This window comes from Macaca thibetana, chromosome 2, assembly GCF_024542745.1.
Source record: "Macaca thibetana thibetana isolate TM-01 chromosome 2, ASM2454274v1, whole genome shotgun sequence".
Classification (NCBI taxonomy): Eukaryota; Metazoa; Chordata; class Mammalia; order Primates; family Cercopithecidae; genus Macaca; species Macaca thibetana.
This window is the reverse complement of record NC_065579.1, coordinates 128,711,023-128,729,146: the sequence shown is the minus strand read 5'-3', so window position 1 is coordinate 128,729,146 and position 18,124 is coordinate 128,711,023. Positions and strand designations below refer to the sequence as shown.

Here is an 18,124-nt window from a genome sequence, read left to right as displayed (position 1 = left end):
AATGAGTGGCCCCTTGTTCAGAAGTCATTAAGAATTTTAAGACAGCAATGGCAAAGTATTAAACCAAGCATGAGACCCTTCTGAGTCCAGGGCTCAGGTTGACTCCCATGAAGTCACCTATCCTGACCTTTGCCAGCTTGAGGTTTTTAAAGCTCTGGATATTTTGTAATAGGCTAAAAAGCATCACTAAAAAAACCATTAAAGAAAAAAATCTGTTTCATCAACACCTTGATGGCTGTTTAAGGGGAGTCTATGAGCTGCCGAGGAAGCAGATCCATAAGCCTGGGTAGTTGACCCACTTACACAGAACCATATCTGATACAGCATAATGCTATGATCACAAAGCATTGAAGCACTTTTTCCAGTCAGTTATAATTGAATTTGACCTTTCCCATTTATTAAGTCATTGTTTCTTAACTCCAGGGAGCCATTTAATAAGTTTAAGATTGGTATCTCTGCTACCACGGTATCATTAAGTAAATTCCCTGCCATAATTTTTGTTCTTTAGGGAAATTTCAGGAAGCAATAATATATTATATATTTCAGTTTGACTAGCAATGTCAAAATTGAATACACAATTTCAAAGCCTCCCATTTTGTGTAATATAAAAGACTTAGTGGTTTTCTTGGAACTGCTCTGTACGTGGTAACCTATGAATCAGCAAATCCAAAGTCCTTAAATGTTTATTAATATTGCGTGTTTGACCCAAGTTAGTTCAGGTTTTTTAAAGCTCTGGATATTTTCTTATAGGCTAAAAAGCACCACTAAAAAGTCATTAAAGAAAAAAATCTGTTTCATCAACAACTTGATGGCTGTTAAAAGGGAATCTGAGCTGCATAGACTAAATTTTATTTAATTGAAATCACTAGAAGAGCTGGTTCAAAATGGAGCAAAAGAAAGTTTTATTTAAGAAAAAAGAGGCAATTCCAAAGGAAAATTGAAACGATTAATTTTATATTGTGGATTTATAGGTGTGATGGGTGAATATGAACCTAAAATAGAAGTTCAGTTTCCAGAAACTCTTCCAGCAGCTAAAGGTTCGACTGTGAAATTGGAATGTTTTGCCCTTGGAAAGTAAGTTTTATAACATTTACTCCTATGTGCTGAAATATTAGGTTGCTATAAGAAATCAGAATGGTTTTTGAAAGACTCTTCTTTTTTATTTTCTAAAATTTACTTTCATTTTGAGGCAAAGGAAAAATAAAATGCAGGGGAAATGCACATATAAAATTTAGTTGAAACTTTAATATTTAAAGTCGATTTGAAGAAAATTACTCTGCCTGCCTAATTTCATAAAATAAATTGGTGGGGTTTTTTTCCCCCTTATTCATTTGCTGTAATCTAATATAGTGGGTCTGTATTAGGCTTTTTTCTCGAAATCATGAATTGACTCAAGAAAAATGAAGTTTATTTTATTAAAATATCAACTTAAAGAGTTGTTAAATCCTTTTATCCGGTTTATATAATTGACTGTTGGAAGTGTTTTTCTGCATTTAAAATCCTGTGCCTTCTTGTTCAATCTTAAAAGCTTTACTTTCTCAAATCGAAAAGGCTTCCAGACAACAGCAAACAACTTGACAATTTTCTTCTTAGTCCCATACCTCAGATTAATTGGAGAAGAAGTGATGGACTGCCATTTTCCAGCAAAATTAAATTAAGGAAGTTCAATGGTGTGCTTGAAATCCCCAACTTCCAACAGGAAGATGCAGGTTCCTATGAATGCATTGCTGAGAATTCACGAGGAAAAAATGTTGCTAGAGGGCGTCTCACTTACTATGGTGAGCATCTGCTTTGGGCAAATTGGAGTTTTAGCTTTTACTTTCTCATCTATAAAATATTGTTGTTGTTTAGGGGTGAGAGATTATAGCAGAATCCCAATGTTCAACTTGTTGGTTAAACATTTTGTTCAACATTTTGTTAAGTGTTCATAAACATTTATCGTAGGGGGTATTAAAAAGAAATAAATTTTTGTAATGAAGTTGAATATATACTCATTTTGCATTTTAAGATGATTCATGCAAAGATGAAATATTTCATATTTTTTTCCTAAGAATAACCTCTCACACACTTAAACACATTAGAGAGAGATCTCTTTTCTGTCTGTCTTCTCCTCTAGAAAACAGGTTTTGTATCTTTTTTGTTACCTCTACTAAAGAGAAAAAAAAAAAAACTGCCTTTTGGGAAAAGTTGCAATTACTGTATTAAACAAACCACATGAACTCTGGCTCCTGTTGAGTTCTTCAGTGTTACTCTATCCCTTCCAAAAATGTATCTGTACTCTGTTTGCTGCCTTTAATTTGTAATCACTTTTTTTTGATGTACTGCTCAATTTGGGTAAGGAAGGCTCTAAGACCCTGACTAAGCCAAGTAACCTTTTCTCATACTCTATCTTAGTTCCTTCTTTCTGCGCAACCACTACGTGATCTAAGGATAAGAAGTGACCATTATGGGAACACACAGGACATTCCAACCGTATTAATGTTTCAGTAAAAATATTTTTAGCTGTATACTAATAAACAATTGTATGCTTCATATGATAAGGAAATCCAAAGCTAAATTATCATTTAATTACCTTATCAGGCCACAACCCAGTTTCTTTGTGATTAGTTTTTCTGCCCTTGTCTATTTTTTTTTCCTTTTTCTGCATGTTAGTTTCCATTATGATCACAAAATGGCTGCCAGCAGTGACTAACACATCAGTTGCTACTCATCCTTCCTTTCTCCGAAACATCTAGAAGTCCCCTGCTCAAACCTCACTGGCTACGTTTTCATTCCTAAACCAGTCACTGGCAAGGAGAAATTAGATTAGACAATTAAGTGCTTCACTTGGAATAGAGAAAAATGTCATGTTTCTATAGACAATGTGAGGTGATGGAAGAGTAGACAACTGAATGAACAATTGGGGTTATTTTAGGAATAAGGAAGAGAGGAAATGAATGCACAATAGAAAACCAACAGTGTCTGCTATACTTAGTAAAAGAGGCAGACTATTGCTTTAGTCCATTGTGTAGGTAATATGATACATACCTAAAATATAAATCAGAAATTTATGCCATAAAGCATTTCATGAAAGTTGCCTTGCAATTTCTGTTTAACATTAGTATATTAAGTAGATGCCATGCAGTTCTCCAGTTATCTGCTCTAATATTTCATGTGAAAAATAGTGTATAGAATGTTTACATCTCATATGATGGAATAAGGGGAGAAATCAGAATTGATGTGGCAGTTATGATTTCAGGATTTTTTAGTCCAGCAAATTATCCTCCCATTTGGAGAAGAAGAGTATTACTATGGGAAGCTTGTGGGATTTTTTTTTTTTATTTTTTTTTAGAAACTTGGGTCTCTATAAGAGGCTGATGTGTGAGTCTGTTCACAGTCATATTCCCTCTCAGGCTGATCATTCCTGAAAGAAAAAGAAAATGTGTTTTAATATAGAGGGAAGTGATTTGGTACTGAACTACACTTCATACTGAGCAAGTTGCATGTATGTGTGTGTATATATATACACACACACACACACACATATATACACACACACACAAAAGAGAAAACTTAGACCTATACATTTTCTGTAAAAGCTAAATAGCCATAGTTTCATTTCAATTTCATTTATAAAAAAGCAATTTTATGAGCTAGAAATGGAAAGACAAATCTTCCCATGGTTGCAATTAAATGGAAATAGATAAACTGTTTCTCCATATGGAGGATGCAAATGTGAATCCCACAGTACACATCACATACATAATGCAATGTGAAACCAGTAAGACATCTCACCTCCGAGTTTTGGATTTAAAACACAAGCTGAGACTTGGCTGGATATACTGCGTACAGTAAGTGACTTTCATTGTAAGTGGTACAATGCTTTCATCTGTAAAATGAATTTTCCAAATACCCTCTAAAGCATAAGTTGAAAATGATACATCCACTTGATGGAACTTATTTGCATACACAATTTAAAGTTGCATCGGTTACTTCTTTTTCTGGCAAAAAATCACATGACTCAAGTTGAACCAACTTACCCATCTTTTCCTGCTTTGATCTTAATTCACTCAGAGGTTCTTAAGATACTCACTGGTTTGTATTTAATTAAGTTATTTCTAACTTGTGGAAAATATTTTTTCCTCAGCTATAGAAGTTTCTCTCCTATGGATGTTAATTTTTAGTTCATAATTAAGAACAATGTATGCTCTTATTCACTTATTAAGTTATCATCAGTTGTGATCTCATGATTCGAAGCTGCACTTGGAAAGCAAAATCAGTTTTGTGTACCTGTATTACCGTCTACTAATAGATATCTAAATAATATAATACAGTGCTCAGAATTTTGATAATAGAGAAAGCATATAATTAATTTGCCTTAGGAAATAACAGATTGCAACATCCATCCTCAAATGTAGAAATGTTTCATACATTCACTGAGTAGATACTTAGTGAATGAAATATAATTCTAGCCTCTGTTCTCACTTCAATCTGTTACTCATAGTCATGTCCATTTCTGTTAATCCAGATAAGATAATAAAATAATAAATACACTTTATTTGCCGGGTGTTTAAAATTTCTTTTCTTCTCCTTTTTCTTTCATTGAAGCAAAGCCCCATTGGGTTCAACTCATAAAGGATGTGGAAACAGCCGTGGAGGGCAGTCTTTACTGGGAATGTAGGGCGAGTGGCAAGCCCAAGCCCTCCTACCGATGGCTGAAAAATGGAGCAGCCTTAGTGCTAGAGGTAAGGTAACATGGATCGAAAATGGATTTAGAGGCCTGGTAAATCCACCCTTTCCTCACTTTGTGTTTAGTAGATGCTTTCTTTAGTCCCTAGTACCAAAATAAACTGTTGAGTTTACACACTTTCCTTTACTTCTAAGCAGTGGTAGAGGAGGAAAAATATCAAATCAAGTACCCAGTCTGCCAGTGAGGAGAGCTTTTCAGGATGGCATTTCACCGGGAAGAAGTCCTGGTGTGAATTTAGTCTGTAAAGTAATCTACTGTTTTTTTTGGTATTGAAATTAGAGAAGGCCTTACTTTAATCAAATTTAGGATATCATTTCCTTTTCCTGTTTGACAACCTGGTGTGGCCTCTGGAGAATGAATGTATCTATTACTTGGTTACCTTGTTACATAAGTACATATTTTCTCCATCACTGTCATTCTCAAGCCATGTAATTTATGCCCTTTTTTTGTATACTAAGTCAATTATGTTCTTTCAATTTCCATACCTAACCTTTCATACTACCTAGAAACTCTGGTAAATATATGTGTTTCCCAGAAACCTTTCTAATCCACAGATTTTATAATGTTTTTAACTTGCATGATTTGAAAAAACATAGTGAAAATATTTCCAGCTGATGGGATAAAAATCAACCTCATAAAACATTTTTTAAAGTCATGGTACATTTTTAAGAAACTTTAACTGTAGGGGGAAAAGTAAAATGATTTCATATTTTACCTCTTGCTTTGTTATCTATTTTATGATATACTTTTGGACTGAAGGATGTTAATTCGTACTTCTAATGCATAGCTATTATGTAAATTAGTCTTTCACATTTAAAATAAGGAAAAGGTTAAATTTCAAGCCAGCCTGTCTAATATTCTCAGAAAAATGCAGGAAGTTTGTGTATGAGTGAAATGATAGTTCATTTTTATTCTAAAGTGATATGTTTGTTTATATGAAAGACATTTTTATTATCATCTAGGAGAGAATACAGATAGAAAATGGTGCCCTTACAATATCAAACCTAAGTGTGACTGATTCTGGCATGTTCCAGTGCATAGCAGAAAACAAACATGGCCTTGTCTATTCCAGTGCTGAGCTCAAAGTTGTTGGTAAGACTGATTTTCTCTGTTCTCCTGTTAATTTTTTGTCTTCAATTCTTGATTGTTTCCAGAAGCAGTAATACTTACTTTTCACGTTTGGTTCCTACATCTAATAATATCTACAGTATTATAGCATGATCATTCAGTTTCTAATCAAGGCATACCTTTTAACAGTTTCTAAGGAAAAACAGCAACTATGGCCAGAATTGAGGACCAAGGGTTAAGTAAATCTACAGTAGGAATCAAATATTGGCGTAAGATATCCTTATCCACCTCCAATATTACCAACTAAGCAAAGCCTTTTAGGAGAATAAGTGATTTTGGTGTTCTCTGTTGCCGGTCCCTAATAGCAAATACCAAAATTTAAGTCAATCATATTTGATTCAAAAAGAGTTGCCTTTGCCTTTAGTGGCTCTGTTAGAAGCATGACACATTGGACACATTGAGGCTTTCATTGTCCAAGGCTCCACTGCTTGAAATCATAGATGATCTTCTTGTACTTTAGGTATAGGAGAAAAAGAAAATTTTCTGTCATGTTTAAAACAATTGTCCAGAAGAACATTTACATTGCAAATGATTGAAAATCCAAGCAAAACGCCATGTCATAGTATAGCATAGCACAAATGAATGGAAGGAAGGGAGGAAGGGAGGAGGAGCAGGAGGGCTTGTTCATCTGTCCATGTTATTAAAATGGAGAATTTGGATTTCAGCATAATTTGGTCCAGCGTTCAAATATCATCACCATTATCAGGTTCTATATGATGTTTCCCAACAAATTGAATTTATTACCACAGTCATTCCGGTGGAAGAAAGACGGCTGTCTTAATTGCTCAAAGGGAAGTCAAAGTGTTGCGTGCCATTGGCCCCAGATAGCCTAATTTGGGTTAATACTTGTTTCTGAACCAATCCATATGGTCAGCAAGTGATAAGGCCCTGCATGATTTAAGTCAGTGTTTCTCAACCAGGGACAATTTTGCCCTGAGGGAAATTTAGAAATGTCTGGAGATATTTTTGGTTACTGTGGGAGGTAGAGGACCAGTATGTGGTATTCGCGTCTTGTGGCTGAAGGACAGATAGGCTGCTAAATATCCTACAGTGCACAAAGTAGCTTCTCACAAAAAATAATTATCCAGCCCAAAATGTTATATGTCAAGAGTGATTGAAAAACCCTGGTTTCATGGGAAGTAGCTCTCTCATCTCTAGTGCCTGGCAGTTAGAAATGCATCATCTGTACCAGGAGGACTGATGCCTGGAGGGATGATCAACTGAAAATCTGGCTGCTGTTATCCATGACAGAGAAGTAGTATATTATGACAAAAAGAGGGAGGAGTTTGCATATAAGTCTTAACTTGAAAGACTGCAATTCTATTGTAATAAATTAACCTAATGAGCCATAGTTTATCAATCTTTAAATTGGGTGGAACCCTACTCAATGTACCGTGTGGGATTGTTGTGTATGAAAAAATACGAGGTGCGTAAACAAAAGATTGTATTCAAATATAAACAAGTTTTTATTTTAACAAAAATCACTCTTTTAGGATTTTAATTTTTAAGGCCAGCAACCTCTGGATGCCATGTTTTCTTTACCACAGTCACATATATAATTACATAATATGATTCACTCTAAGATTTCCACTGATCAAATAAATAAATTATATTCACTGGGATTTGCCATAAGACACAGCGTTAGCTGTTTGGGAAATGCACTAGGTTTTTAACGTTTTTCACATTTACAGTAAAAGGAAGAGTGATTTTTTTAAATTAACATACCCTTTCATTCAAATGATACAATATTATGTATCTTAAATGTTCAAATGTTGTTTCAGGATTAACATCCCATGAATTATTAGCAAACATAATTATTTTCTACACATTATTATATTTCATGCAATATTATAGCATTTAAAATAATATGTGCATAATATTATATTTCCCCAGTTTGGAAGTTCAACCTGACAGTTTGAACATTTTATCATAGCACTTGTTACATGCATATGTATGAGAATATTAATTCAATGCTTAGCCTCTGTTCTCAAAGCTTTTGCTGAGCTTTGTTGAATGCTAGGGAGTGTACCAAGTGCTGTGTCCTAAAGGTTAGCAAGAGAGACAACCCTATTCCTATCTTCGTGGAGCTAACATTTAAAAACATTCTATACCAAATGTTTTCCTTTTATTTAATAAACGCATGATTGAGCTACTTTAAATCTTCACCATAAACTACAAATTTCTGTATAAAGTAATTGTCTCATGATTTAGACTTGCTAGAAAACATAATAGCATGAATTATCCTGTGTGTGGCACACAGTAGGCCAAGTAAATCAAGCACCGACACCCTGAATGTAAAGAGAACTTTTAAAACTGTAAAAATGGGCCTTTACAATTGACAGGAAATTTTGTAAATGATCCACTTCTCCTCTCCTTTCTCGCTTTTCAGCTTCTGCTCCGGATTTTTCAAAGAATCCAATGAAGAAGTTGGTTCAGGTGCAGGTGGGCAGCCTGGTCAGCTTGGATTGTAAACCCAGAGCCTCCCCGAGGGCACGCTCTTCCTGGAAGAAGGGGGACGTGAGCGTGCAGGAGCATGCAAGGTATTCTGATGTCCAGAAAAGCGGCCATTTACTTTCCTCTCACTTTCCATGCTGATGTCAACATAGGTTTTAAATATGAAATGAAACCAAATAGCATTTCAGTAGCGTGGGAGATCTTTAAGAACTAAAAGAGTGGCATTTTTGTTCTTTAATACCTTTGTAAGAGTATTCAGTGTTTTGAAATCGAAACACAGAAAATATATCTAAGTTCTTCCCACGTAGAATACTTTTTTTTTAACAAGAATTTTCTTCCTGAATCACTGGGAAGACTCAACCAGAATGATGAAGGAATGTCGGTCCCAGAAGCAGACCCACATCCCAGGACAAAGAAGAGAAGGATGTATAATAACAGCACATGCCAAAGAAATACAAATATTGCTGTTATCCTGTACTCAAATAATTTTGCACTACTGGTATTTAGTTTAAGCAAAGGCGTCCCTGGTTTCCTGGTTATAATTATAACATTGAGGTGAAGAAGCAGGATGGGCTTAGTGAAAAGCACAGATTCTGGAGCTAGACCACCTGGTTTCAAATCTTCATTTTTGCCTTTACTTGCTCAATACTGTGACCTAATCTTCCTGTGCCTCATTCCCTTATTTGTTAGTGGGAATGATAATAGTTCACGCCTAATGTCAAGAATTGTTATGTGGATGAAGTACATAAATATTAATAAAGCACTTAGGTAAACACCTGCCAGAAAGTAAGCGTAAGTATTGGTTATTACTGCTGCTTATCTATTATAAATTTACTATTTATTTATTATTTATTATTACAATTTATTGAGTATTTATTGCCAGGGATTATGCTCAGAGCTTGTGATAAGCAGAATAATTGGCCCCAAAGCATCCCTCTCCTTATCCTGGAAAACTGTTACTGTGTTATATTACATGGCAAAAGGTAATTAAATTTGCAGGTAGAATTAAGGATGGAACTGAAGTCATATCAGTTGACTTTAAAATAAGGAGATTATCCTGGAGTATCTGGGTGGGCCCAAAGTAATCACCTGAGCCCTTAAGAGAGGAAGAGGAAGGTGGAAGGATTGGTCAGAGAGCTGTGATAATCACAGAAGGGGCAGGAGAGACCTGAAGCCTGAGAAAGACCCTGATGAGTGTTGCTGGCTGTGAAGGTGGGGGAAGGAGCCAGCAGTAAAGAAAATAGGGACTTCAGTTCCATGACCACAAGAGGCTGAATTCCACCAGCAACCTGAATGAGCACAAAATGATTCCAGATTCGGAAGGAATGCAGCCCTTCTGAATCTTGATTTTAGCACAGTGAGACATATACTGGACTTCTGACCTCCAGAACTGTAAGAGAACAAATTGATGTTGTTTTAGGCCATCAGGTTTGTGGTCATTTATAACAGCAATAGGAAACTTAACACAGAACACTACGTGAATTATCACCTTGAAATATTTCTGCAGGTAATGAGAAAATGGAAACTTAGCGGAATTAATTTGTCTGAAGTCACATAGCCAGGATTGGGAGCCATTCTGTTTGACTCTGGGACATAACCATTAAGCTTTATCAGAACCACATTTTGTACAGGGAGCCCAGAATCTTGGAGGTGGTCTCAGCCATTGAAGTCATAGAGTCCAAATTATTACTTTGGAAATGAAAGGAAAACAAACAAACAATAAAACCTTAGGCCAAGAAATGTGGATTTGCTTTTCTAAAATCACAGCATCAGATGGCACATGACCAGGTTGAACGGCTTTTAGATTATAGGCCCAAAGGTATATTTAGACAAGTTGGTTAGAACAGCACAATCTGTAGTTCCTCCAGTATTTAACCAAAGATACCTTCATTAAAAGGCAGACACAGCAGGATGACAAGATAAAATTGTGAACTGAGTGGTTTGACACAATCCAGCCAAATGCTAGGCTGCACAGAATAGATTTCTAGAACAGGAGGTTAATTAGTGATTTGCAGTTTGATTTTGTAAGCCGGTTTAAACAACTACGGGCTTGTGGCACAAACTAGTTAATTAATTAATTAGTTAACTAATTAATTGGCTATGCTGGAAGTTAACTCTTCATATGGAACTGCTGACATTTTTGTTTTCAAAATTTTTTTAATTGATTCAATAATATACATGAATTAAATAGAGATTATTTCCCGTGGACATCAATGCTTTGTACAATACTAAATCAACTTGTCACACAGTAGCAAATATAGTAGATAGAGGCTTTTAATCTTAATTTTTAAAGGGGATAAAAGGATTAAGAAATTTAGCTAGCGATACACAAGGAGAGATTTATATCCACATTGTATAGTGATGGTGCTGGTAAAAATGTATAAGTTCCAGGATCTAACCTGGAATTTCTGATTTAGCCACTTAATACTTTGACCTATACTTAATACAAGTATAGATTTGTGGCACAAGCTATTTAATTTTGACTATGCTGGAAGTTAACTCTTCCTTTATAACTGCTGACATTTTTGTGTTCAAAGATTTTTGAACACAATTTAGCGTCATTAGATCAGCTATGTAATACCTCTGAACCTTCGTTTCCTCTTCCATAATATAGAGATAATATATCCTTCCTTACATAGTCACCGTAAAATCAGTATTTAGCCTGATATTTGTACATATGCATATACTGATCTCTAAGAATGAGATCATGTTGTAAGTAAAATTTTGAAAGTTAAAGTGGCTGAAAAAGAATTTGTTTGTTGGTTGGCTGTTCATTGGTTGGTTGGTCACTGTGAAGGCTGACAATCAAGGCTACCTGGACTCTCCATTCAAAAGGAATGCAGGCCCTGCTGTTTTGTGTCCCATCACTCTCAACTCGTGAAACAAAACCACTGTTTTAATGCCAGCCTCCCAGTGACATCCCAGGCAACATCAAGGAGGAAGGAAGAAGTAAGAATGCACTTCCTTCTGTTTAAGAGTGTTCCCAGAAGTCCTATACAACACTCTTCCTTAGACCACACTAATCAGAAATTCATTCCCTGGCCACATTTAACTGCAAGAGAAACTGGGAAATACAGGTGGTTTGTTTTTGTTTTTGTTTTTGTTATTTTTTTTTTTTTTCTGGATGGGAATGCACCCAATAAAAAAATTGAAAGTGTGTTTTTAAGGAGAGAAAGGAAAATAATTGCTAACCCAGCAGTGTCTCATGGTAATAATAGTTAGTTCGCTGTCCCTTTCAAGCCTCCTGACACTCTGCTTTGTATGATATATTTCTAATATCTCCCCTACAGATCATAAGCTTTCATATATGAAGATATCTGTAAAAAAGAGGGAACATATTTAAAAGAGGGTCCATAGTGTTCCAATCCTCCTTAGATCTGTGGTTTGAATTTTGTTTTTATCATTTTGAACAGCAAAAATCACTGATGAGCCAGGGCCTTGATGCTTAGGGAGAAGCCTGCTAGAAGCAATTATGGAACAAGTTGCGGACTTGAACCTCCTCCAAGTCCATGGGAAATCAGAGTGGCCACAGCCATCACTTGGCAATGAAAGCCCTGGATCTTTCCCTCTTGACTTGATCTGCAGTCTTCAGCCAAATCAGAAAAACATGTTAAATGGTAGATTTATTGTGGTTGTTAGATCATGGACTGTTACAACTTTTAAAATGCGGATTCAATCTTATTTGAAGGGGAAATGAAGTCATTGGTGCATTCAAGAATGTAAGACAATTTTGGGGGGGGATATTTGTGACAAAATTTGAAATGTATTTGATTTTTAGTTTTTTTAAGAGGCTAATTTGGACTTGTCGGTGAATAAGAAACTTACGATAAAGGTGAAAGCTTTCTCTAGCCTAATCTAAAGGCCATTGGCAGCAAATACATTTTGATTAAGGTAATATTCTGTATATGTGTCATTCAAGGTCTAAATCAGAAAACAAACAAAGGATTAATACTTTTCCTAAGCACTGAATAAACTGAGGCTGGGTACAGTGGCTCATGCCTGTAACCCCAGCACTTTGGGAGGCCAAGGCGGGCAGATCACCTGAGGTCGGGAGTTCAAGACCAGCCCAACCAACATGGAGAAACCCTGCCTCTACTAAAAATACAAAATTAGCTGGACGTGATGTCACATGCCTATAATCCCAGCTACTTGGGAGGCTTGAACCTGGGAGGCAGAGGTTACGTTGAGCCAAGATCGCGCCACTGCACTCCAGCTGGGCAACAAGAGGGAAACTCCTCCTTCCAAAAAAAAAAAGGATTGGATAAACTGATAAATGTGCCTTCTATGTAAATCATATAATAATATGTTTGAATAATCGACCAGGCGCGGTGGCTTGTGCCGTTAATCCCAGCGCTTTGGGAGGCCGAGGCGGGTGGATCACGAGGGTCAGGAGATGAAGACCATTCTGGCTAACACAGTGAAACCCCACCTCTACTAAGAAATACAAAAAAAATTAGCTGGACATGGTGGCGGGCGCCTGTAGTCCCACCTACTCAGGATGCTGAGGCAGGAGAATGATGTGAACCTGGGAGGCAGACCTTGCAGTGAGCTGAGACTCCAGTCTGGGCAACAGAGTGACACTCCGTCTCAAAATATCAGCACAATAACAGCTTTGCAATTATGAATCAGCGGTGATAATGTGGATCTAAGTCAGTGAGACACCTAAATTACAGAATTGCTTTGAAGAAATGAGAGTTGTTTCTTTCAAGTATGGAGAGCATTTCAAGCTAGAGTAGTAAATGTATTACTGCCCAACAGTGGTCTTCAAAAAGCTGCTCTGAGTAGATAACAAAGGCTTATCCTGCAAAAAGTGATTCCTGGGCTCTCACAGTTAAGTTCACATTTGAAAATACCTTGAGTACCTACTATATGCTAGGCACTAAGTATTTGTTATTTATCAGATACGTCTATGCCATTGTTTTTAGCTTTTCAGGGCACACAGACAGATAACAGGACAGGTACAATAAAACTCAATTGGCAAAGTACAGAGTGTTCAGGGATCATTTGGGAAGGCTCTATTTCCAAATTAGGGATCAGGGCAAGCTCCCTGGAGAAGGTGATATCTGCAGCAGGACTTGAAAGATGATTGGGGTTTTTGTTGGAGAAAAGTGTTCCAGGCAGAAGGGATAGCATGTGCAAAGCTACAGAGGCCAGTCATGGTTTGGGTACTATGTTAGTTCATTTGGGCTGCTATAACAAAATACTAGATTGGGTAATTTATAAATAATGGAAGTTTATTGCTTACAGTTCTGGAGGCTGGGAAGTCTAAGAACAAGGCACCAGTCTGGTGAGGGCTCACTCTCTGCTGCATAGATGGGGCCCTATTGCTGCATCCTCATATGGTAGAAGGGGCAAGGCAGCTCCATTCAACCTCTTTTGCAAGGGTACTGACCTTATGCCCCTATGTCTTAATCACTTCCCAAAGCCCCCCCTTCTTAATACCATCACAATGAGCATGAGGTTTCACCATGGATTTTGGAGGGACATATTCAGATCATAGCAGGTACTTGATTAACTGATTTTCCAGTGGACCTCCATTTTAAGGTGCCATGACAGAGAGTGGGCAGAGAGAATTGTGCAGTAGAGGTAAGCAGGGGTCTTACTGTCAATGACAGTGTTGTACCTGAATTAAGGAGTTTGGGGTCTATTCCACAAGCAGTGGGAGGCAACAAAATAAAATCAAAGGAGAAGACATACAGGATTAAATTTCTGTTTAAAAAAGAGGACTAGCAGGGTGTGGTGGCTCACGCTTGTAATCGCAGCACTTTGGGAGGCCAAGGCAAGTGGATCACTTGAGGCCAGGAGTTTGAAATCAGCCTGGCCAACATGGTGAAACCCATCTCTACTAAAAACACAAAAATTAGCTGGACATGGTGTCTCACTTCTGAAATCACAGTTACTGGGGAGACTGAGGCATGAGAATTGCTTGAACCCAGGAGGTGGAGGTTGCAGTGAACCGAGACCTTGCCACTGCACTCCAGCCTGGGCAACAGAGTGAGAACCTATCTCAAAACAAACAAGAAAAAAAAAAAAAAAACCACTGGTACCAGCAGATGGGTTGAAGTGGTACCAAGACTGAAGGCAAGATTCCTAATTAGCAGCAATCCACCAATCTGAGCAAAACAGTATTACAGCCTGAACTAAGAAATGACAGTGGGAATGAAGGGGAAGCCTTGAGGAGTTTGAGAAAATATTCTATCAACAAGACCTGTTGATTAGAGGCATGATTTGAAGAGAAGACGGGAGTCAAGGATAAATCCTAGATTTCCGGGTTAGGAATCAGGGAGCATGAGAGACCCATTCAGTGTGACAGGGAACCTTATAGAAATGGCAGAAATGAGGGCAAATAGGATAAGTTCAGTTTGAGATTGGTTGAGTTTGAAGTACCTACTGAAAAACCAGCTGGGTATATCTGTGCATACAAAGGTTGACTGAATCTGGAACTTAGGAGAAAGACTCAGGATATAGAATAGCAATTTATGTGTCGTGAGCTTGGAGATGGTAACTGAGCCATTGTAGTGGATACAATTTTCTAGGAAGGATAGATGTCATTAAATGGTAGAGGCTGTACAGCCTGCCTCTGAAACTCTTGTACATGCAAGTTATGAGTAAAGAGAACTGTGTTACGGTCTCAGTTAGTGATTTAGTGATTGATTTATTAAGTAAGTGTCAAGTCACCTGGTGCTCAACTATTCTAAACTTCGTAATTACTGGCATTCAGTATTGAGTAAAGGTTTTTATTTTTCTTATTTTGGCTTTTTTTGTTTGCTTTATATTGGTATTATCCAATCCAATATTGGGTAAAGTTATTCTGCTTTTTTTCTCCCTGCAGCAAGAAACATTTTTGAATAAACAAAAATTTCCTGCCCTTTTCCAGTATTCAATAGTATTTCACCAGGTGTCAATGTTTTTTGCTCTTTCATTCATTCATTCACTTAAATCCACCTATTTCCAAAAAAGACAAATCAAAACTGTATGTTTTGTCTCTTTTAAGGAAACTAACATTGAAAAAGACCCTTGAGAATGTGAACAGGCATGGTTTGTGAGAAAGAGCCCGTTGGCATATTTTAAAAATTGTTTAACTTATCTCTATCACTTAGTGGTATTTAAAACATAGTAGCTAATTAGTTTTTTAAATGGAGTCCTTCATTTGAATGCTATTGCTTATAATAGTAAATATTTTATTGCAATAACCTCAGTCAGAAGAAAGTAAAAGAATGGCTCATTGCTTCTAATTAATACATTAAAATTATTTCAGATGTTTTATGCAACATTTAATGCTATCAAAAATTAAATGCCTTTTAGAGAAAGAGTAAAGTTTTTTTTTTTTTTCCAAATTTGAATAACTATAATCTGGGCAATGTTTTTCAAAGGTATTACCCAATCTTAATGTATTTCCTGCACATAGATAAAAGCTGGCATTAAAATGCAATAAGCATTATATGCTCTATTATTCAATTTATGTGACATTTTTGAAAAAGGAGCAGTTTTAGGGAAAAAAACAGTGATCACTGCTTGCCAGAGGCTGGGAGTGGGTATAGAAGTTGACTCTCGGGGACATAGAAGGATTTTTGGGGTGAGGGACCTGCTATAGCTCATGATTGTGAGAGATGACGTGACTGCATTCATCTGTTAAAATGCACAGAACTGTGCATCTGAAAAAGGTGTTTCCGAGACCAGCTTGGTCGGGAGACGCTAACCCAGCAGCGCTAGAGGAATTAAAGACACACACACAGAAATATAGAGGTGTGAAGTGGGAAATATCAGGGGTCTCACAGCCTTCAGAGCTGAGAGCCCCGAACAGAGATTTACCAATGTATTTATTAACAGCAAACCAGTCATTAGCATTGTTTCTGTAGATATATGATTAACTAAAAGTATCCCTTACGGGAAATGAAGGGATGGGCGAAATTAAAGGAATGGGTTGGGCTAGTTAACTGCAGCAGGAGCATGTCCCTAAGGCACAGATCACTCATGCTATTGTTTGTGGCTTAAGAATGCCTTTAAGTGGTTTTTCCCCCTGGGCAGGCCAGGTATTCCTTGCCCTCATACCCTTAAACCCACAACCTTCCACCTTAGGCGTTAGGGCCATTATGAACATGTTACAGTGCGGCAGAGATTTTGTTTATGGCCCGTTTTGGGGCCAGTTTATGGCCGGATTTCAGGGAGCCTGCTCCCAACAAGGCGTATCATACTGTATTTAAATTATGCCTTAATTGTAAAAGCTATATGCAATTTTACATTCATCTCCACCCTGATCAAGTAGTTTCATATAGGAGTTTAAAAGCTCAAGAAATGCTCTTAACTGGTCACCTTTGCCATTTATGAAATACTGAGTCATGTGATGATGGTATTTACAAGCAGAATCTAAACTTTTGCAAACAACCAGGATGATTCTTTCAGAGCCAAGACCTCTTAGCATTTCTGTCATTGCCACTCCTAGTGGCCACAGCCTCACTTTGATAAAGATGTGTCTAGAAACGCTGTCACTATCCAACAGATCTGTTTTAGGTGGCACTTCCCCTTGGCTCAAGCTTTTAAATGAAGAACAGGGATTCATTTGCCAAAGGAATGTGTCTGTCTTCATCTCTTCCCACTTCCCTTACACTACCTGGCTCCTCTCCTCACAGTGTAGTCCACTTTTCTTCATACTGTTCAAAATGCTGCTCCCATCTCTCTCAGCCTTCCACTGTCCCCTTCATCCAAAAAGTCTGACTTTATTTTAATCTTCCCCTTCATCCATGGTCTACCCATCAAAACAATTGTTCCCTCACAACTGCCAGGGAGGTGTGTAAGCTCAGTGAGTTTCAGTGAATCTACCCTCAGATACAGAGCTGAGATCTCAGTGAGTCTTTGGCTCCTGTATCTTACTTTAATCTCTAACTGTTGAACCTTGAAGCACAGGGATAATTTTATTTCATATGTGGATGCCATCACTTTTAACAACCAGATAGATTGATGTCCCCGCCTCCTGCCTGGAAGGAAGGTACTCCATGTTGTTTACTAATTTATCGTATTGTTATTTTTCACTGGGTATTATGTCCATCTCTGGGAATACATAGATGAATAAGAGACATCAAGGAGCCATCAAAAAGTCCACAGTCTGTTGAGAATGTGGATAACTAAACCATCAGTTACAGTGGGATAGACTATATGATTAAGGTGACCATGGAAGTTATTCTACAAACTGGGACATTTTAGAAGGGAAAGGGGGCACTGTTAGTAATTACCTCCAAGACAACACATGTAAACAAGGACGGGCTGAGCATACTGGACATTGCCATCTGCCTCTAGTGAAGGTGTTTATAGAGACTGTTGCCAACTGGTCTTTTAAACCAGTAAGAATCACAGAGAAGAGATGCTGTCTCAGCCCTGGGAAGCAGAAGAACAGCTCCATGAGTGCAGACATCTCAAAGGAAGGGATGTAAAATGCAGCAAAGCAAAAGAGTGGGGAACATACTGTCCAAACAGAAAGGATTGCACAGGCAAGAAGCAAAACTGGGTATTTATTCGTTTATTCCAGTTGTGTCAGTGGCAAAGTTCACATATGATCATGAAAATAAGAAAGCCCGGCTTGAGTTCTTCCACAGATAGAAAACCATTCCTCTTCTTCAAAGGAGGTAAACATTGGAGGCAGATCTCTTCTCTTAAAGGGATGATTGAGATGTCTGGGTAAATAAGCAAGAGTTCTAGAGAGCAGAGAGCAGCTGCCTTCCTGACCTGGCTTCCCCAACCCATACCTCCATTTCTCATATGCTTTCAGCTGGAAAAAGAAAAGGAATGAGGTCCTTTGCCAATAACCCCCATACTCTA

General features: G+C 37.4%; 1 protein-coding gene across 2 annotated transcripts in view; it reads left to right on the top strand.

Moving 5' to 3' along the window:
* The window catches only part of CNTN3 (contactin 3), a 340,485-nt gene that overhangs the window by 235,464 nt on the left and 86,897 nt on the right, over positions 1 to 18,124 (top strand). For both annotated transcript variants that reach the window (XM_050778567.1, XM_050778566.1), the window contains exons 7-11: positions 972 to 1,074; positions 1,594 to 1,778; positions 4,588 to 4,724; positions 5,692 to 5,821; positions 8,247 to 8,397. In XM_050778567.1, the coding sequence (XP_050634524.1) occupies positions 972 to 1,074; positions 1,594 to 1,778; positions 4,588 to 4,724; positions 5,692 to 5,821; positions 8,247 to 8,397 (706 nt within the window). The remainder of the gene's footprint in view (positions 1 to 971; positions 1,075 to 1,593; positions 1,779 to 4,587; positions 4,725 to 5,691; positions 5,822 to 8,246; positions 8,398 to 18,124) is intronic.